Source organism: Rutidosis leptorrhynchoides, chromosome 1, assembly GCF_046630445.1.
Source record: "Rutidosis leptorrhynchoides isolate AG116_Rl617_1_P2 chromosome 1, CSIRO_AGI_Rlap_v1, whole genome shotgun sequence".
Lineage (NCBI taxonomy): Eukaryota > Viridiplantae > Streptophyta > Magnoliopsida > Asterales > Asteraceae > Rutidosis > Rutidosis leptorrhynchoides.
Window position 1 is genome coordinate 514,071,755 of NC_092333.1, and position 23,467 is coordinate 514,095,221.

A 23,467-nucleotide genomic window follows, 5' to 3' on the forward strand; every position below is an offset into this window, starting at 1 on the left:
ATGTCTGGTCGTCATGAAAAAGGCGTCAACGTCCAGGTTTTATTACGTTGCAGGTACTGTTAGGGTTTGTAATTTATACTGTAATTGTAGTTGTAATTTTGAAATTCGTTTTGAACTTATATGTTTGAATGACAGGCCGTTTAGTAACGATGAGTTGAAGAATAACGCCCCTCAGGTGGTGACGTGTAATGAGTATCAGAGAGAAGTTGCAGTCTCACAAGCAATTGCTGGGAAGCAAATTGATAGGGTTTTTACTTTTGATAAGGTAATTACACATTTCTATTTCTATACTAATTTAGGGTTTTTATTTTTTGAAATTTCAATTCACGACTCTCTCTTAGGCTTTTGGGACATTTTTATATAAATATTGATGAGATTATGAATATATTGTGAAATTATTGTAGGTATTTGGGCCTACTGCTCAGCAAAGAGATTTATATGAACAAGCTGTTGTTCCTATAGTAAGTGAAGTTTTAGAAGGATTTAATTGTACTATATTTGCTTATGGGCAAACTGGCACTGGTAAAACTTACACCATGGAAGGAGAATGTAAGAAGGCAAAGGTATTGATATAACCGCTTTAAATTTGAGTTAAGATGTTCAATTAAGTGTATAATAATTGTTGTTTACTGAAGCTGTATCGATAATGCATATGTAGAGTGGGCCAAATGGAGAGTTGCCATTGGACGCAGGTGTAATACCGAGATCTGTGAAACAAATTTTTGATACTTTGGAGGGTCAGAATGCGGAATACAGTGTTAAAGTTACATTTTTAGAGCTGTACAATGAAGAAATAACAGATTTACTTGCGCCTGAAGAAATATCAAAAATTGGAATGGATGATAAACCGAAGAAAATATTACCTTTAATGGAAGATGGTAAAGGTGGGGTTCTTGTTAGAGGTTTAGAAGAGGAGATTGTAACGAGTGCTAATGAAATTTTCACGTTACTCGAGAGGGGTTCAGCAAAACGTCGAACAGCAGAGACTTTGTTAAATAAACAATCAAGGTTAAGATAATTCTTTAAGATATAATGACATTTTGATAACTCATTAGCCTTACTAATAAGGCTTAGTTTATGTTTTCAGTCGATCACATTCGCTTTTTTCTATTACGATACACATTAAAGAGGCAACTCCAGAGGGTGAAGAGCTTATCAAATGTGGGAAGCTGAATCTGGTTGATTTAGCTGGGTCAGAAAACATTTCTCGCTCTGGTGCACGTGAGGTAATATTTCAACAAATCTTCATTGGGACTTATTTGAGTTTATATTTTCAGGTTACTGCAAGGTGTATTCTTATAAATTATCTGTGGTTAAGTTTGTAATTGTATTGTAATTCTCAGGGTCGTGCAAGAGAAGCTGGAGAAATCAACAAAAGTTTGCTTACTTTGGGACGAGTAATAAATGCTCTAGTGGAGCATCTCGGACACATTCCATATAGGTTATGAATATTATAGTTATTTTTTAAATCACGTTGTCATTTCCTCTCAATTAGTCATCTATCGTTTACTTTCAGTTGTCCATGTTTGCCTAACTGTAGCAAAAATTGATAATATCTATATCTATGGAGTTTTATTATATACTTTCTCCATCATATGACCTATGGTGAATGCTGTATTTCTGAAATTTGCTAATTCATATTTCAGGGATAGCAAACTTACTCGTTTACTTCGTGACTCATTGGGTGGAAGGACTAAAACATGTATCATTGCCACTGTATCACCAGCGGTTCATTGTCTTGAAGAGACCTTGAGTACATTAGATTATGCTCACAGGGCAAAGAATATAAAGAACAAGCCAGAGGTATTCTTACTGTTTACATCTTAAATGGCTATTCTCATTTTGTATTATTATTGTCAATTGATCATTTCATCTTCCTGAATGGACTTTGTCTACTCGATTTATGTTTTATTTCAAACTGGGAAATTTAACTACACAATCTTTCTGGTTTTGGAACTACTCAGACTGGCAACCCACCTTAGGTTGTAAAAGTCGCTAGTCAGGGACTAGTTAAGTCGTAAACTAGTTGGACGTTGACCAACTATGACTTTCATTGACTTTGACCTACTTAATTTGACCCGTTGAGCGTCAACTTTTGACCATTTGGCCGAGTACTTGAAAATCCCTAGCTGGCCTAATCGGCTGACTAATACAACCATGCAAGTATGCAACCTACAATCATATATGTGACGGTGTTGTCTTGTATTGCCAACTTATAGAGTTATGCCACATTTTTTTTTTGTGGTTTGGTACTTTCTTGAAAACTTTATGCTACTACTCTTCTGTACTTTATATTGTATGTATCTTTTATTTTTGTCTGTATGTAGGTTAATCAGAAGATGATGAAAACAACTCTAATTAAGGATCTGTATGGCGAAATTGAAAGGCTTAAAGCTGGTAAGCAGTTGTCTTTTTTCACTGATGCCTTTTTGAGCTGCAATGGTAAATGATTCCAAAAAGTATGAGTAAATGTGCCCTTTGATAATTGCATTTACCAGAGGTTTATGCTTCACGTGAGAAAAGCGGAGTATATCTACCAAAAGAGCGATATTACCAAGAGGAAATGGAACGAAAGGTACTGAAATCCTCTGTTTTCACATTGTCACTGGGATCTTTAAAGTTTTTTTTGCATCGTAATATTCTTATAAGTTTATGTAGCTGCTATCAATGTGCTTTCAGTATGTTCGATTTATGTTTATACGAATAATTTGCGATCAGTTTTTTTGTGGCTCACAGCACTAATCACTCACACCTTTTTTTTGTTTAGTCAATGGCAGATCAAATTGAGCAAATGGGAATCAAGATAGAGAACCAACAAAAAGTATGATTTATACTATTTATATTGGTTCGGCAATGTTCTATGTGTGCACTTGTAATTTCATACTTGTTTGTTTCTTTAACAGCAATATGAGGAACTACAAACTCAATTTAATGCCCGAGTAGAAGAGTGCTCTGATTTAAGCAACAAACTCGAGACGACACAGGTATATACATATTGTTAATAACTTCTATTTCTTAATTCAATAGTATTATTTATTATTATCTTCAACCTATTTCATCGATATTTTTTTTCTGTCGCAGACCAACTTAATTCAAACCAATAAGGTGTTGACTGATACCGAGGAAACATTAAAAAAATGTCAATATGCTCTCAAGGAGCGTGATTTTGTCATTTCTGAACAGAAAAAAGCAGGTATATATCTGATTGTTTTTTTTTGTAGTGTCAATAGTTTATGTAGCTTTGTGTTTTTAATCCCTTAAATATTCTACACAGAAAATGCTTTGGCTCATCAAGCATGTGTTCTCCGGTCTGACTTAGAGAAATCTCTTAAAGACAATGCATCATTATTTATGAAGATTGGTATAATATTTCTTATATACATGATACATATCATGGCATGTATGTATTTACATATATACACTCACACATGCATAAGCTGTATCTAATGTGAACTTTTGTTTGGATATGTGCTAATTATTTCTTCACATCTATTCAGCAAGAGAGGATAAACTGAATGATGGAAATAGAGCGGTTGTAACGCAGTTTGAGGCTGAACTGGCACAAGATGTTGGTTCTCTTTGTAACATGGTGGCTGCATCTGCATCTCAGCAAAATGAACAACTTCAATGCATTGAAAAGTTTTGTGACACTTTCATTAAAATTAATGAAAAGGTACTGCTTGATTCGTGGCATTAAATGTATAGAGTGAGCCCACAATATTATAATTATTTATTTATTTAATATGATTAATGATACAGGCCATCACTAACTTGAAAGAAAAGATTTTTGCATCAAGAAAATTGTATGTTTCTCATATTGAGGACATGGAAAATGTTGTACGTTTGCACAAAGCAAGTGCTAATGGAAGTTTAGAAGATATATCAGTCAAGGCTTCTTCTAATGCTAGTAATGTAGAAGAAGTAAGCACAACTAATGGTTTAGCATACATAAACTTTGCTTATATGTTCAATCAGTATTTAAAGTATTTAATTTGGACTATACTTTTTATATTAGCTATTGGCTGAAGAAGCTGTAAAAGGACAATCCATATTTGATGAGCTTCAGGGCTCTTTATCAGAACAACAAGGAGAGGTTGTACTTTTTGCTAGAGAGCTTCGACAGGTTTGTTTCATTTGATCACATAACAGTTTATTATCATCTGAAATCTTAAATTATTACTATTATTTTTTCAAATTTTAATGGGGTTTCGGATGTTTATATTTTTCTCAGAGATTTAATGTCAGCATTGATCATACAACAAATATATCTACATTCATCAATGGTATTTTTGAAAAGCTAAAGGAAGAATCCAAAGCGTTAGGAAGTCATGCTAAGGAAGTTGACAAGATACAAACAAAGAATATTGACGACTTTCAGAAAGCTTACGAGGTAGATTCACGCTAAATAATACAGTAATACATATTGTAATAACCGGTCATTTGCAACTTAGTAATAAACAATTTCCTCCAGGAAAAATTGAAATCTGATGCACAAAAGCTTATTGCTGATGTCACAAGTTTAGTCTCCAGTCATATCAGTAGTCAAAAAGAGATGGTTGATGCACGTTTAGCTGGCATACGGGAAACAGCTACTGCAAGTAAGACAAAGTTGGATGAACATGTTTCTTCAGTCGATGGAATCACGTCAGACGCCAAACGAAAATGGCAAGAGTTTTCCATGCAAGCAGAAAATGATGCGAAAGATAATGCCGACTTTTCTGCTGCTAAACACTGCCGAGTAGAGTTACTGCTACAAAAATGGTAAGCGGGAAATTTCTTGTAATTTTCTCAATCTTACAGTTTACTGAAAGAGCTTATAATGTTAACGTAATCTTCATGTAAATTTGAACTCCAGTGTTGATACTACTGAGATGGCATTGAATCATTCCAAAAAGACACATGAGTCCGTGAATGACTTGAGTAAAAATCACGTGTCAGCAATCGAGGAACTTGTCAGGTGTGTTTTGGGCAATTCTCTTGTCGTTTTCTAATGTTAAAACTTAAAAATACAAAAATAGATGAATATAATTTACGTTTATGAATGTGTAGTTTTTTATAAGGTGTAAATAAACGGCTTTCTTATCTGGACCCTGCAGAGGTGCTTATGAAAACAATGAACATCATGCTTTGGAGATAGGTTCTGCACGAAAAACTGCCGAAGAGGATGTTATAAGGACTAGTGAGGAAATGATTAAGCACATGGAGGGTATGTTTTAGAGAATTCTATGATTACTTTTGCGCAGAGATATTAGATTTCACTGTTATGACATTAACACCGTAAAAAACATGCCATTGAGTGTTTTGTGTGGATATTTACCATAGGTACATCACAAGAAGAGCGAGAGGCTGTTAGTGGGATCTTGAAAACAACAAAAGCTCAAGCCACGATCATTGAAAAGTTACAAGAGGATCACTCCACTAAATCCGGTGCAGTCGAGCAGATGGCTCATGATACTTTTCAACAGAAATATATGGTAAGATTATTACGGATCAATTAACCATCTCAATATAGCCTGGTGGTTAGGTTCTGATATCCTCTTCCGTTCTTTGACCTTCGAAAATCATATCTAATACTCCGCATTTAACATTTAATGATTTTTGGTGATAATGAATTGTTTTTCTTGTGCAGGATTATGAACCATCCGGAAATACACCTGTACGATGCGAAACAGATGTTCCAAGTAAGGTGACAATAGAGTCACTTAGAGCTATGCCAATGGAGACCCTTATGGAAGAATTCAGGGAAAATCACTCGCGTGAATCATTTGAAATAAAGGAAACAAAGGTCTCTCCTACTTCACGGTCACCTCTTGCAGAACTAAACTAAATAGCTTAATGATTTGATTAAAGCGTTTACCTCATTTGTACTTGTTACTCTGTATATTTTCAAACACGAAGAGATAGAGTGATAGGTGGATCTAGTGTGATTTACATAATCCCTGCTTGGGATTTTACGTTCTTTATTGATCGATGTAGTAGAGACAGGTTCTTTGTGTATTTTGTTTGCTCTAGAAATTGCTGTTTTGAGCATTATGTAATGCAAGATTCTCATCTACTTGAAGAAAATTTTAATCCTCTGTTAACTTTTAGTTTCAGTCTAGTAAGGTTAACATCCTTGATGTCAGTTTGACAACAAAATTTGGTAGTATTAACTTTCATCTTTGTATGAGGTTTTCGGAAACACTCAAAGTAGATACTAATAGGATAACCCTAATCTATTGGGTTAGAAACTTAGAAGTTAGAACGATGTTTGGGACCAATGCAATTTCATGATCATAACACTTCAACTACCATCACCCATACTCAAGAAACATCATTTTCAGACCAAAGTTTCTACCTTTGTGATGTGCCTGTGAGCTGCTTGGTTGAATTGCTACTGAGTTGTTGGTGTTGTTTGATCAGATGCAAGAACACGACATTGTGCCTAATAGGATGTGAACAATGGCAGAAGTGATTGCTTGTGCAAAGTTTAAAGCCATGAATGGATCTAAAGTCATACTTGATCTAGTAAAGAAACAAATTAACTTGGAAATATGTTCAGGTAGTTACAAGTATTATTTAACTACATAATAATATCATAAAATCACATAATTTCCTATAGAAATACCCCATTTTGTCTTAAAGTTTCTCTTATTCATATTCGTTACTTTGTTAGATGTTGATTTTTTTCATCACGTGATAACAAACTGTTCACTTATAACATGTTCGAGACCCTATTTATATAAATTCATGATCTATACTCCGCCTACAATTAGTATCTGGAAACAAAAATTTAACTATCTGAGACACATTATTCAATCAGTATGTATAAAGACAAATAGGAGTAGTTTGTAACGGAGAGTAATTGACTTTTATAAACGTTAAAACGTATAAGATTTTATAGGTTAGTGCTATTGGGAGAATGAGAATATATTTACATTGATATATATATGACCTAATCCAATTATTCAGTGAATATTTTAGATCTTTTTCTATGATTCATTTCAAAATATATTGATTTTGAAATTTAAAACAAAACAAAGTCGACTAAAATTGAATTGAATATAATATGTGCGATTCACACCATACCCTAAAATTGCAGCAACCCAGCCCATAACAAGCTTTCACAGCGTGGCCTTAGACTTTGACCTTTTTTTCTTCCTTTGCTGTTACGATCAATTAATTAAATATTTAATTTATTATTATATTTAGATTTTGATGAGATCTTGAGTTTGACTTCTAACTTTGTAACGATTGAGATATCCAGAATTTAAAAAGGTGAAAATTGTACACGTTGTCCCTCGATAATAAGTGGACGGAGTATCTTGATATCTTCTATTTACTTTAAAACCAAGAAAGAGTTTAATGTACTTCCAATTATAAAAATAAGTATTTATATAGTATAGTATATATTTGATAAAACTAGCTAGTAATTTTGATTTTTAGCTGGTAGTGTTGAACTGATAGTTGATAACTTTTAGCTTTTTAAAATATATTTTAGTATTTGACAGAGTAGCTAATTATGTCAAATAAAGAGTAAAATGACAAAAAAACTAGACGCTAAAAGCTGCTAAACGCTACATCTAGTAGCTTTTAGCTTTTTCCTTATGTAGCTTTATGTTCCTCTAACCAAACGAAGATTTTTTTTATTAAATAAGAGCATTTTTATAAAAGTTAAAAGCTAAAAATTCCTAAAAGCTCTAATAATCTCATCACCAAATATAGTCTAAATGTCAAAAAAAAAAAAAAAAAAAAAAAAAAAAAAAAAAATCTCCACTGTAATAATTTGATGAAATGTCTACTTTACCATTCATTTAATTTTAATAAGTCATTATAATGAATTAACTTCCAAAACAAAGTAAGATTGAGATGAAATCAGTATTAAAAGTATTGCTATTTCCATATATAAAAAGGGTATAATTCAAATCTTAGTGACTTTTTTTAGTAATCATTTTGAGTAAGTAACATTTAGTAATCATCCTTGCTTAAAAAAATAATTATATATATATATATATATATATATATATATATATATATATATATATATATATATATATATATATATATATATATATATATATATATATATAATAATAATAATAATAATAATAATAATAATAATAATAATAATAATCACTTCGTCGTCTCAAAATAATTGTTAAATTTTGACTTATAAAGCCGCGATTTTTTCTTTTTTTCAATTTCAACTTTTAATATTTTTGGTTGAGATACAAAATACTTGATGAAAACTATACCAATGAAAACATATATAAAATTCACTAAATATTACTCCATAATACATAATTGTGGCAAGCTATGGAGTGGATGTGTGTGTATTTGATATGGCGAAACCATAATCTTAAGCTTTTATCAAACAAGTGTTGGAACGGACCGATGACACTGATGAAAATTTAACTCATCAAAACATTCGAATGGATAATGAATCGAGTGAAGAGTCCAAATATCGAGTGGCTAGATTGGTTGTCTAATCCTTACTCGTATGCTAGTTAAAAGATTGCCCTATTTTAGTTCGTTTATTTTTATTGCTCGGTTGTGATCTCATCAACTGGGCCACTTTCATTTTGTAATTTAATATTCATCTCGTTGTAATGTGCTCGGGCTCCCTATTAGCCTATTTGTATTTTAATATAATTCGCTTTCTAAAAAAAAAAAAGTTACTCCATAAGCCAATAATTAGAATTAAAGTTGAAAAGGAACATTTAAAAGTTAAAATGAGATTGTTATCTGAAGAGCACGAAACTATTATTTATCATTTACAAGGTTTAAAAATTACGAATTCACTCAATGTACCATAACATTTAACACGATAACATATTTTAATGAAACCCTAAATAAAACAAACGATCATTAGTCTAACAATATCAAAATGATCCTCCAATCAAAAGTTTGTGGCTTCAAGTTTAGGAATAAACATTTGTATATATCCCTGAAAATCAGTATAATGTGTGAAGGTCTACCTTTAAAAAATAAAACCCACAATCTCTGTTACACTAATAACAAAGTGGTTAATGAGTGATAACTCCAATCAAAATCAAATCTTAACCATCCATCATGATATGGTCATTTAATCTCATCCATCCATCACCCATCATCTTGAAAATCACGTGATAAGTTTCCCTACTCAATTAAAATGTCCAGTATACCCCTCTCCATACAAAACAACACGGGTAGAATTAGGGAAATTAGGAGTCGAAGAAAAAGCCATCTGGATCGTTTCAATTACACGCTCCATTCTTCATCATCACCAAAATCTCTCATCCATCGATCCGTATCTGTATAATTCGTATTACGTACACAAAACCCCCTCATCCATCGATCCGTATCTGTATCATAAACATCATCGATTCAAACTGCTATTCTTCATCGTTCAACAAAAATCATAACTTTTGCTCCATGGATCGATTCAAGCTTGAATTAAAGAAAGTAAAAGTGCACATACATCATAAACATCATCGTTTAGCTTCGTCTGAGGTAAATTTTTAACCATAACATCTTTTGATTTGAGAACCATTATTTAAGTTTTTAGGTCGTAAAGTGAAAATAAATTGAAACGATTCTGTTAAATTCAAGCTTACTTACTGATTATAGAGTGTTAGGTTAATGATTTAGAAGAAATTTTATGTAGAATTTGTTACCAAAAAACGTCTAAATTTGAATTTAGGAGATTTTGTGTTCATTATGTTATGTAGCTGCTGTTCTTTGTGAAATGAATCTGATTTTATATGGTTTTAGTTTTTTAATTGCTTGAATTAGATTGTTGGAATATTAATGGTATCAAGTAAATCTTGATTGAATTAATTCATGTTCGAAATTTGATCTGATTGTTATTTCATTTCATCATGCTCATCATTGTTGCTCTTCATTGTAGAATCTGATGTTATGAGTTGTTGTGTGGTTAATTACTAGACATTGTTATTTCAGGTCATGTGTAAATACAGAAGCTATATTCCTGATTGTTATTTCAGGTCAAGCGTAAATAGCATAGCCATTTTTCATTTTAGCTCTATGGGTACTGATAACCATTCATGAATCAATTTGAACATTGAACGTGAATTCATTTTGGATGAGATGTTTTACCTTATTTACATTAATTTGTTCCACAAATTAAGCCTATTTAATTATGGATTATATTATGTTACTTTGATGACATTTGTAAAACATTTTATCTATGATTACGTAATTAGTATTAATCGTTATATTAAGATTGTCGATAATCAATTTTTGTTATGAATCATTGCAGATTATTGCTGGTGAGATCCGACTCCTATTCACTTTTCTTCATCGATCAGTTTAATACATATCAGGTCAATAATTTTATCACAATTAGGTAGAATTTCCTTCTTTTTTTCTTGAATTATTGTTATCTCTCTTACACTAATAACAAAACCATAAATAGGTGATATCTCTATTAAAAAATCAATCCTAGCCAACCATTAAGATGCCATCCTTAAATCTCATCCCTCCATCACCCCTCATCTCCACAATCACTTGATAAGTCTTCAGGGATCAGTTAAAAGATCAAAAATACCCCTAACTACGCGGAACAAACATGTGAACTTAGGGTTCAAACCAAAAACAATTCATTTATTCATATCGATTCACTCAAAAAAATTCGGAAGATTCAACACCATCATTCAATCGTCAAGGTAATCGTCAAGATCGAGCATCAAATCATCATTCATCTAGATCGAATTCGCGAACGGTAATAGGACAAGAATATATGTTTCGATTTTTGATATCAATTGAACATGATATCTTCATCGGGACGAAATATTATTCGATAATTAAGATTTGATTGATTGAGCAATTGTCAAAAATCAATTAGGGGTTTGCACCAATTCACTTATCACGATTGTAAAATAATCAGCGATTGTAAAAGAATCAGAGTGTGATGAATGGATGAAGATATAACTGACGATGATGATGATGAACGATAATGATGAAGGTCAATCAAAGATGATCAAAAGGTACTGCTATTCATGATAAGTAGTTAAAGGAACCTAAAGAAGTTAAAGGAACCTTTTCAGGAGGAAACACGTGCAAAATGACAGTAAAAGTCAAAAGGCAAGTGTGATTATATCCGCAATATTATAAGAGTATTAATCTTTGAACTTGCTTCTGGAAAGGAGACTCTGTTCGACTTTTGTTGGTTTTAGTGGCTGGTAATATTAGCTCATCATTATCTCAACTACGTTTTCATTTGTTTAAATATCATTAGTTCATAATAAACATGATATAAAATAATTATTTCTTAACATATGCATTATGAAATGTCCCGTTCTTATTGATTAAAAACGTTCCATATTAATTGATTTCGTTGCGAGGTTTTGACCTCTATATGAGACGTTTTTCAAAGACTGCATTCATTTTTAAACAAACCATAACCTTTATTTCATCAATAAAGGTTTAAAAAGCTTTACGTAGATTATCAAATAATGATAATCTAAAATATCCTGTTTACACACGACCATTACATAATGGTTTACAATACAAATATGTTACAACAAAATAAGTTTCTTGAATGCAGTTTTTACACAATATCATACAAGCATGGACTCCAAATCTTGTCCTTATTTAAGTATGCGACAGCGGAAGCTCTTAATAATCACCTGAGAATAAACATGCTTAAAACGTCAACAAAAATGTTGGTGAGTTATAGGTTTAACCTATATATATCAAATCGTAACAATAGACCACAAGATTTCATATTTCAATACACATCCCATACATAGAGATAAAAATCATTCATATGGTGAACACCTGGTAACCGACAATAACAAGATGCATATATAAGAATATCCCCATCATTCCGGGACACCCTTCGGATATGATATAAATTTCGAAGTACTAAAGCATCCGGTACTTTGGATGGGGTTTGTTAGGCCCAATAGATCTATCTTTAGGATTCGCGTCAATTAGGGTGTCTGTTCCCTAATTCTTAGATTACCAGACTTAATAAAAAGGGGCATATTCGATTTCGATAATTCAACCATAGAATGTAGTTTCACGTACTTGTGTCTATTTTGTAAATCATTTATAAAACCTGCATGTATTCTCATCCCAAAAATATTAGATTTTAAAAGTGGGACTATAACTCACTTTCACAGATTTTTACTTCGTCGGGAAGTAAGACTTGGCCACTGGTTGATTCACGAACCTATAACAATATATACATATATATCAAAGTATGTTCAAAATATATTTACAACACTTTTAATATATTTTGATGTTTTAAGTTTATTAAGTCAGCTGTCCTCGTTAGTAACCTACAACTAGTTGTCCACAGTTAGATGTACAGAAATAAATCGATAAATATTATCTTGAATCAATCCACGACCCAGTGTATACGTATCTCAGTATTGATCACAACTCAAACTATATATATTTTGGAATCAACCTCAACCCTGTATAGCTAACTCCAACATTCACATATAGAGTGTCTATGGTTGTTCCGAAGTATATATAGATGTGTCGACATGATAGGTCAAAACATTGTATACGTGTCTATGGTATCTCAAGATTACATAATATACAATACAAGTTGATTAAGTTATGGTTGGAATAGATTTGTTACCAATTTTCACGTAGCTAAAATGAGAAAAATTATCCAATCTTGTTTTACCCATAACTTCTTCATTTTAAATCCGTTTTGAGTGAATCAAATTGCTATGGTTTCATATTGAACTCTATTTTATGAATCTAAACAGAAAAGTATAGGTTTATAGTCGGAAAAATAAGTTACAAGTCGTTTTTGTAAAGGTAGTCATTTCAGTCGAAAGAACGACGTCTAGATGACCATTTTAGAAAACATACTTCCACTTTGAGTTTAACCATAATTTTTGGATATAGTTTCATGTTCATAATAAAAATCATTTTCCCAGAATAACAACTTTTAAATCATAGTTTATCATAGTTTTTAATTAACTAACCCAAAACAGCCCGCGGTGTTACTACGACGGCGTAAATCCGGTTTTACGGTGTTTTTCGTGTTTCCAGGTTTTAAATCATTAAGTTAGCATATCATATAGATATAGAACATGTGTTTAGTTGATTTTAAAAGTCAAGTTAGAAGGATTAACTTTTGTTTGCGAACAAGTTTAGAATTAACTAAACTATGTTCTAGTGATTACAAGTTTAAACCTTCGAATAAGATAGCTTTATATGTATGAATCGAATGATGTTATGAACATCATTACTACCTTAAGTTCCTTGGATAAACCTACTGGAAAAGAGAAAAGTGGATCTAGCTTCAATGGATCCTTGGATGGCTCGAAGTTCTTGAAGCAGAATCATGACACGAAAACAAGTTCAAGTAAGATCATCACTTGAAATAAGATTGTTATAGTTATAGAAATTGAACCAAAGTTTGAATATGATTATTACCTTGTATTAGAATGATAACCTACTGTAAGAAACAAAGATTTCTTGAGGTTGGATGATCACCTTACAAGATTGGAAGTGAGCTAGCAAACTTGAAAGTATTCTTGATTTTATGAAACTAGAACTTTTGGAATTTATGAAGAACACTTAGAACTTGAAGATAGAACTTGAGAGAGATCAATTAGATGAAGAAAATTGAAGAATGAAAGTGTTTGTAGGTGTTTTTGGTCGTTGGTGTATGGATTAGATATAAAGGATATGTAATTTTGTTTTCATGTAAATAAGTCATGAATGATTACTCATATTTTTGTAATTTTATGAGATATTTCATGCTAGTTTCCAAATGATGGTTCCCACATGTGTTAGGTGACTCACATGGGCTGCTAAGAGCTGATCATTGGAGTGTATATACCAATAGTACATACATCTAAAAGCTGTGTATTGTACGAGTACGAATACGGGTGCATACGAGTAGAATTGTTGATGAAACTGAACGAGGATGTAATTGTAAGCATTTTTGGTAAGTAGAAGTATTTTGATAAGTGTATTGAAGTCTTTCAAAAGTGTATGAATACATATTAAAACACTACATGTATATACATTTTAACTGAGTCGTTAAGTCATCGTTAGTCGTTACATGTAAATGTTGTTTTGAAACCTTTAGGTTAACGATCTTGTTGAATGTTGTTAACCCATTGTTTATTATAACAAATGAGATATTAAATTGTTATATTATCATGATATTATGATATATAATATATCTCAGTATGATGTATATACAGTTAAATGTCGTTACAACGATAATCGTTACATATATGTCTCGTTTCGAAATCATTAAGTTAGTATTCTTATTTTTACATATGTATTTCATTGTTAATACACTTAATAATATATTTACTTATCATTTAACATAATTAACCAAGTGTATCAATATCTTAATATGATTCATATGTACCTAGTAAGACGTTGTTATAACGATAATCGTTATATATATCGTTTTCGAGTTTCTTAAATTAATAGTCTCATTTTTATGTATATAACTCATCGTTAAAATACCTAATGAGATACATACTTATAATAAAAACATATTAACTATATATATAACCATATATATGTCATCGTATAGTTTTTACAAGTTTTAACGTTCGTGAATCACCGGTCAACTTGGGTGGTCAATTGTCTATATGAAACATATTTCAATTAATCAAGTCTTAACAAGTTTGATTGCTTAACATGTTGGAAACATTTAATCATGTAAATATCAATCTCAATTAATATATATAAACATGGAAAAGTTCGGGTCACTACAGTACCTACCCGTTAAATAAATTTCGTCCCGAAATTTTAAGCTGTTGAAGGTGTTGACGAATCTTCTGGAAATAGATGCGGGTATTTCTTCTTCATCTGATCTTCACGCTCCCAGGTGAACTCGGGTCCTCTACGAGCATTCCATCGAACCTTAACAATTGGTATCTTGTTTTGCTTAAGTCTTTTAACCTCACGATCCATTATTTCGACGGGTTCTTCGATGAATTGAAGTTTTTCGTTGATTTGGATTTCATCTAACGGAATAGTGAGATCTTCTTTAGCAAAACATTTCTTTAAATTCGAGACGTGGAAAGTGTTATGTACAGCCGCGAGTTGTTGAGGTAACTCTAGTCGGTAAGCTACTGGTCCGACACGATCAATAATCTTGAATGGTCCAATATACCTTGGATTTAATTTCCCTCGTTTACCAAATCGAACAACGCCTTTCCAAGGTGCAACTTTAAGCATGACCATCTCTCCAATTTCAAATTCTATATCTTTTCTTTTAATGTCAGCGTAGCTCTTTTGTCGACTTTGGGCGGTTTTCAACCGTTGTTGAATTTGGATGATCTTCTCGGTAGTTTCTTGTATAATCTCCGGACCCGTAATCTGTCTATCCCCCACCTCACTCCAACAAATCGGAGACCTGCACTTTCTACCATAAAGTGCTTCAAACGGTGCCATCTCAATGCTTGAATGGTAGCTGTTGTTGTAGGAAAATTCTGCTAACGGTAGATGTCGATCCCAACTGTTTCCGAAATCAATAACACATGCTCGTAGCATGTCTTCAAGCGTTTGTATCGTCCTTTCGCTCTGCCCATCAGTTTGTGGATGATAGGCAGTACTCATGTCTAGACGAGTTCCTAATGCTTGCTGTAATGTCTGCCAGAATCTTGAAATAAATCTGCCATCCCTATCAGAGATAATAGAGATTGGTATTCCATGTCTGGAGACGACTTCCTTCAAATACAGTCGTGCTAACTTCTCCATCTTGTCATCTTCTCTTATTGGTAGGAAGTGTGCTGATTTGGTGAGACGATCAACTATTACCCAAATAGTATCAAAACCACTTGCAGTCCTTGGCAATTTAGTGATGAAATCCATGGTAATGTTTTCCCATTTCCATTCTGGGATTTCGGGTTGTTGAAGTAGACCTGATGGTTTTTGATGCTCAGCTTTGACCTTAGAACACGTCAAACATTCTCCTACGTATTTAGCAACATCGGCTTTCATACCCGGCCACCAAAAATATTTCTTGAGATCCTTGTACATCTTCCCCGTTCCAGGATGTATTGAGTATCTGGTTTTATGAGCTTCTCTAAGTACCATTTCTCTCATATCTCCAAATTTTGGTACCCAAATCCTTTCAGCCCTATACCGGGTTCCGTCTTCCTGAATATTAAGATGCTTCTCCGATCCTTTGGGTATTTCATCCTTTAAATTTCCCTCTTTTAAAACTCATTGTTGCGCCTCCTTTATTTGAGTAGTAAGGTTATTATGAATCATTATATTCATAGATTTTACTCGAATGGGTTCTCTGTCCTTCCTGCTCAAGGCATCGGCTACCACATTTGCCTTCCCTGGGTGGTAACGAATCTCAAAGTCGTAATCATTCAATAATTCAATCCACCTACGCTGCCTCATATTCAGTTGTTTCTGATTAAATATGTGTTGAAGACTTTTGTGGTCGGTATATATAATACTTTTGACCCCATATAAGTAGTGCCTCCAAGTCTTTAATGCAAAAACAACCGCGCCTAATTCTAAATCATGCGTCGTATAATTTTGTTCGTGAATCTTCAATTGTCTAGACGCATAAGCAATCACCTTCGTTCGTTGCATTAATACACAACCGAGACCTTGCTTTGATGCATCACAATAAATCACAAAATCATCATTCCCTTCAGGCAATGACAATATAGGTGCCGTAGTTAGCTTTTTCTTCAATAACTGAAACGCTTTCTCTTGTTCATCATTCCATTCAAATTTCTTCCCTTTATGCGTTAATGCAGTCAAGGGTTTTGCTATTCTGGAAAAGTCTTGGATGAACCTTCTGTAGTAACCAGCTAGTCCTAAAAACTGGCGTATGTGTTTCGGAGTTTTCGGGGTTTCCCACTTTTCAACAGTTTCTATCTTTGCCGGATCCACCTTAATACCTTCTTTGTTCACTATGTGACCGAGGAATTGAACTTCTTCCAACCAAAATGCACACTTTGAAAACTTAGCGTACAATTCTTCCTTCCTCAATACTTCTAACACCTTTCTCAAATGTTCACCGTGTTCTTGGTCATTCTTTGAGTAAATAAGTATGTCATCAATGAAAACAATGACAAACTTGTCAAGGTATGGTCCACACACTCGGTTCATAAGGTCCATGAACACAGCTGGTGCATTAGTTAAACCAAATGGCATGACCATAAACTCGTAATGACCGTAACGTGTTCTGAAAGCAGTCTTTGGAATATCATCTTCTTTCACCCGCATTTGATGATACCCGGAACGTAAGTCAATCTTTGAATAAACAGACGAGCCTTGTAGTTGATCAAATAAGTCATCGATTCTCGGTAGTGGGTAGCGGTTCTTGATGGTAAGTTTGTTCAACTCTCGGTAGTCGATACACAACCTGAATGTACCATCTTTCTTCTTGACAAACAAAACAGGAGCTCCCCACGGTGATGTGCTTGGTCGAATGAAACCACGCTCTAAAAGTTCTTGTAATTGGCTTTGCAGTTCTTTCATCTCGCTGGGTGCGAGTCTGTAAGGAGCACGAGCTATTGGTGCAGCTCCTGGTACAAGATCTATTTGAAATTCAACGGATCGATGTGGGGGTAATCCCGGTAATTCTTTCGGAAATACATCGGGAAATTCTTTTGCAATGGGAACATCATTGATGCTCTTTTCTTCAGTTTGTACTTTCTCGACGTGTGCTAGAACAGCATAGCAACCTTTTCTTATTAGTTTTTGTGCCTTCAAATTACTAATAAGATGTAGCTTCGTGTTGCCCTTTTCTCCGTACACCATTAAGGGTTTTCCTTTTTCTCGTATAATGCGAATTGCATTTTTGTAACAAACGATCTCCGCTTTCACTTCTTTCAATCAGTCCATACCGATTATCACATCAAAACTCCCTAACTCTACTGGTATCAAATCAATCTTAAATGTTTCGCTAACCAGTTTAATTTCTCGATTCCGACATATATTATCTGCTGAAATTAATTTACCATTTGCTAATTCGAGTAAAAATTTACTATCCAAAGGCGTCAATGGACAACTTAATTTAGCACAAAAATCTCTACTCATATAGCTTCTATCCGCACCCGAATCAAATAAAACGTAAGCAGATTTATTGTCAATAAGAAACGTACCCGTAACAAGCTCCGGGTCTTCCTGTGCCTCTGCCGCATTAATATTGAAAACTCTTCCACGGCCTTGTCCATTCATGTTCTCCTGGTTCGGGCAATTTCTAATAATGTGGCCTGGTTTTCCACATTTATAACAAACTACATTGGCATAACTTGCTCCGACACTACTTGCTCCACCATTACTCGTTCCGACACCATTTGTTCCTTTCGTTGTATTAACCCCTGGTCCGTAGACCTCACACTTTGCCGCGCTATGACCATTTCTTTTACACTTGTTGCAAAATTTGGTGCAGAACCCCGAGTGATTCTTTTCACACCTTTGGCATAGCTGCTTCTGATTGTTGTTGTTGTTGCGGTTATTATTGTTGTTGGGATGATTGTTGTAGTTGCTGTTGTTGTTTTTGTTGTTGTTGTTGGGCCGTTTGTTGTAGTTGCGATTGATGTTGCGATTGTTGGGATAATTGTTGCGATTATTGTTGTAATTGTTGTTGTTGTTGTATTGGTGATTCTTATCACCGTTTTCCTCCCACTTTCTTTTGACTTGCTTCACATTGGCCTCTTCAGCAGTCTGTTCTTTAATTCTTTCTTCAATTTGGTTCACGAGTTTGTGAGCCATTCTACATGCCTGTTGTATGGAGGCGGGCTCGTGTGAACTTATATCTTCTTGGATTCTTTCCGGTAATCCTTTCACAAACGCGTCGATCTTCTCTTCCTCATCTTCGAATGCTCCCGGACACAATAGGCACAATTCTGTGAATCGTCTTTCGTACGTGGTAATATCAAATCCTTGGGTTCGTAACCCTCTAAGTTCTGTCTTGAGCTTATTGACCTCGGTTCTGGGACGGTACTTCTCGTTCATCAAGTGCTTGAATGCTGACCACGGTAGTGCGTACGCATCGTCTTGTCCCACTTGCTCTAGATAGGTATTCCACCATGTTAACGCAGAACCTGTGAAGGTATGCGTAGCGTACTTTACTTTGTCCTCTTCAGTACACTTACTTATGGCAAACACCGATTCGACCTTCTCGGTCCACCGTTTCAATCCGATCGGTCCTTCGGTTCCATCAAATTCCAAAGCTTTGCAGGCAGTGAATTCTTTGTAGGTGCATCCTACACGATTTCCTGTACTGCTAGATCCAAGGTTATTGTTGGTATGTAGCGCAGCCTGTACTGCGGCTATGTTTGAAGCTAGAAAAGTACGGAATTCCTCTTCATTCATATTCACGGTGTGTCGAGTAGTCGGTGCCATTTCCTTCAAAATAGTTAAATGGAACAAGTTAATCATACAGAATATTAAGAGTAGTTAATAGTATTTCGTAGCATAATATGAACTCATTTATAAAAGCTTTTTCTTCATATTAGCGTTTTATAAGTTTAAATTCGGGTAGTACCTACCCGTTAAGTTCATACTTAGTAGCTAATATACAATTCAACTACTACAATTCTATATGAAAAACTGATTATAATAATATTTCGCGTTCAAACTTTTATACAATATTTTACAAACTTACAATACCGCTTATTTTACATAAAGCATGAAATATAGCACACAATAACTTTGATACAAGATAGTTGTGAAGACAATTCTAGCTAGTACACAAGTCGTTCAGCAAAGGCAATAAAGACACGTAATTCATACGTCCAGAAACAAGTCATGCATTCTGGTTTTACTAGGACTACTTCCCATCCTTGGTCTTGTGCAACATAACCGTTATGGCCGTTGATAAGACAACGTGTTGTAACGTCGTCAAAGGGACGAGGGTTACGTAATGTCCAACAGTCCCGTAATAATCTAAAAACCTCATTTCTTACCCCAATTACCGACTCCGTCACTTGTGGAAACGTTTTGTTTAATAGTTGTAGCCCGATGTTCTTGTTCTCACTTTGGTGAGAAGCGAACATTACTAATCCGTAAGCATAACATGCTTCTTTATGTTGCATGTTAGCCGCTTTTTCTAAATCACGAAGTCCAATATTCGGATATATTGAGTCAAAATAATTTCTTAACCCGTTGCGTAAAATAGCATTTGGGTTCCCCGCAATATATGCGTCAAAGTAAACACATCGTAACTTATGGGTTTCCCAATGTGATATCCCCCATCTTTCAAACGAAAGTCTCTTATAAACCAAGACATTCTTGGAACGTTCTTCGAATGTCTTACAAACTGATCTCGCCTTAAATAGTTGTGCCGAGGAATTCTGGCCGACTCTAGACAAGATTTCATCAATCATGTCTCCGGGTAGGTCTCTTAAAATATTGGGTTGTCTATCCATTTTGTGTTTTTAAACTGTAAAATAGACAAGAGTTAGATTCATAAAAAAATACTTATTAATACAAGCAATTTTTACATATATCATAAAGCATACGAACACTATATTACATATATTACACCACACGAATACAACTATCTTATTCCGACTCGCTCGTTTCTTCTTCTTCGGTTTTGGTTCGTTTTGCCAAGTTTCTAGGGATATATGATGTTCCCCTAATACGAGCCGTCGTGATCCACATTGGTTTAGAAAAACCTGGTGGTTTAGAGGTTCCCGGGTCATTGTTACAACTTAAGGACTTCGGGCGTTGATGATACATATAAAGTTCATCGGGGTTGGAATTAGATTTCTCTATTTTTATGCCCTTTCCCTTATTATTTTCTTTTGCCTTTTTAAATTCAGTTGGGGTAATTTCTATAACATCATCGGAATTCTCGTCGGAATCCGATTCATCGGAGAATTGGTAATCCTCCCAATATTTTGCTTCCTTGGCGGAAACACCATTGACCATAATTAACCTTGGTCGGTTGGTTGAGGATTTTCTTTTACTTAACCGTTTTATTATTTCCCCCACCGGTTCTATTTCTTCTTCCGGTTCCGATTCTTCTTCCGGTTCCGATTCTTCTTCCGGTTCCGACTCTTCTTCCGGTTCCTCTTCGGGAACTTGTGAATCAGTCCACGAATCATTCCAATTTACATTTGACTCTTCATTATTATTAGGTGAGTCAATGGGACTTGTTCTAGAGGTAGACATCTATCACATAATATCAAACGCGTTAAGAGATTAGTATATCACATAATATTCACATGTTAAAAATATATAGTTTCCAACAAAATTTGTTAAGCAATCATTTTTCAAATAAACACGGTCGAAGTCCAGACTCACTAATGCATCCTAACAAACTTGATAAGACACACTAATGCAAAATTCTGGTTCTCTAAGACCAACGCTCGGATACCAACTGAAATGTCCCGTTCTTATTGATTAAAAACGTTCCATATTAATTGATTTCGTTGCGAGGTTTTGACCTCTATATGAGACGTTTTTCAAAGACTGCATTCATTTTTAAACAAACCATAACCTTTATTTCATCAATAAAGGTTTAAAAAGCTTTACGTAGATTATCAAATAATGATAATCTAAAATATCCTGTTTACACACGACCATTACATAATGGTTTACAATACAAATATGTTACAACAAAATAAGTTTCTTGAATGCAGTTTTTACACAATATCATACAAGCATGGACTCCAAATCTTGTCCTTATTTAAGTATGCGACAGCGGAAGCTCTTAATAATCACCTGAGAATAAACATGCTTAAAACGTCAACAAAAATGTTGGTGAGTTATAGGTTTAACCTATATATATCAAATCGTAACAATAGACCACAAGATTTCATATTTCAATACACATCCCATACATAGAGATAAAAATCATTCATATGGTGAACACCTGGTAACCGACAATAACAAGATGCATATATAAGAATATCCCCATCATTCCGGGACACCCTTCGGATATGATATAAATTTCGAAGTACTAAAGCATCCGGTACTTTGGATGGGGTTTGTTAGGCCCAATAGATCTATCTTTAGGATTCGCGTCAATTAGGGTGTCTGTTCCCTAATTCTTAGATTACCAGACTTAATAAAAAGGGGCATATTCGATTTCGATAATTCAACCATAGAATGTAGTTTCACGTACTTGTGTCTATTTTGTAAATCATTTATAAAACCTGCATGTATTCTCATCCCAAAAATATTAGATTTTAAAAGTGGGACTATAACTCACTTTCACAGATTTTTACTTCGTCGGGAAGTAAGACTTGGCCACTGGTTGATTCACGAACCTATAACAATATATACATATATATCAAAGTATGTTCAAAATATATTTACAACACTTTTAATATATTTTGATGTTTTAAGTTTATTAAGTCAGCTGTCCTCGTTAGTAACCTACAACTAGTTGTCCACAGTTAGATGTACAGAAATAAATCGATAAATATTATCTTGAATCAATCCACGACCCAGTGTATACGTATCTCAGTATTGATCACAACTCAAACTATATATATTTTGGAATCAACCTCAACCCTGTATAGCTAACTCCAACATTCACATATAGAGTGTCTATGGTTGTTCCGAAGTATATATAGATGTGTCGACATGATAGGTCGAAACATTGTATACGTGTCTATGGTATCTCAAGATTACATAATATACAATACAAGTTGATTAAGTTATGGTTGGAATAGATTTGTTACCAATTTTCACGTAGCTAAAATGAGAAAAATTATCCAATCTTGTTTTACCCATAACTTCTTCATTTTAAATCCGTTTTGAGTGAATCAAATTGCTATGGTTTCATATTGAACTCTATTTTATGAATCTAAACAGAAAAGTATAGGTTTATAGTCGGAAAAATAAGTTACAAGTCGTTTTTGTAAAGGTAGTCATTTCAGTCGAAAGAACGACGTCTAGATGACCATTTTAGAAAACATACTTCCACTTTGAGTTTAACCATAATTTTTGGATATAGTTTCATGTTCATAATAAAAATAATTTTCCCAGAATAACAACTTTTAAATCATAGTTTATCATAGTTTTTAATTAACTAACCCAAAACAGCCCGCGGTGTTACTACGACGGCCTAAATCCGGTTTTACGGTGTTTTTCGTGTTTCCAGGTTTTAAATCATTAAGTTAGCATATCATATAGATATAGAACATGTGTTTAGTTGATTTTAAAAGTCAAGTTAGAAGGATTAACTTTTGTTTGCGAACAAGTTTAGAATTAACTAAACTATGTTCTAGTGATTACAAGTTTAAACCTTCGAATAAGATAGCTTTATATGTATGAATCGAATGATGTTATGAACATCATTACTACCTTAAGTTCCTTGGATAAACCTACTGGAAAAGAGAAAAGTGGATCTAGCTTCAATGGATCCTTGGATGGCTCGAAGTTCTTGAAGCAGAATCATGACACGAAAACAAGTTCAAGTAAGATCATCACTTGAAATAAGATTGTTATAGTTATAGAAATTGAACCAAAGTTTGAATATGATTATTACCTTGTATTAGAATGATAACCTACTGTAAGAAACAAAGATTTCTTGAGGTTGGATGATCACCTTACA

The 23,467-nt window shown here is 33.8% G+C and overlaps 1 protein-coding gene across 1 annotated transcript; it reads left to right on the forward strand.

Annotated features, from left to right (window-relative positions):
- On the forward strand, positions 1–5,910 carry LOC139876527 (kinesin-like protein KIN-5C). The gene is made up of 22 exons (XM_071863864.1): positions 1–53; positions 136–265; positions 405–563; positions 659–1,008; positions 1,088–1,226; positions 1,344–1,441; positions 1,647–1,803; positions 2,328–2,397; positions 2,499–2,575; positions 2,768–2,821; positions 2,904–2,984; positions 3,082–3,193; positions 3,275–3,361; positions 3,498–3,673; positions 3,760–3,921; positions 4,016–4,123; positions 4,232–4,390; positions 4,472–4,761; positions 4,856–4,957; positions 5,097–5,206; positions 5,323–5,474; positions 5,630–5,910. Exons 1-22 carry the CDS (start codon positions 1–3, stop codon positions 5,825–5,827), a joined length of 3,024 nt encoding a protein of 1,007 aa, XP_071719965.1. The 3' UTR covers positions 5,828–5,910.
- Positions 5,911–23,467: the final 17,557 nt, after the last annotated feature.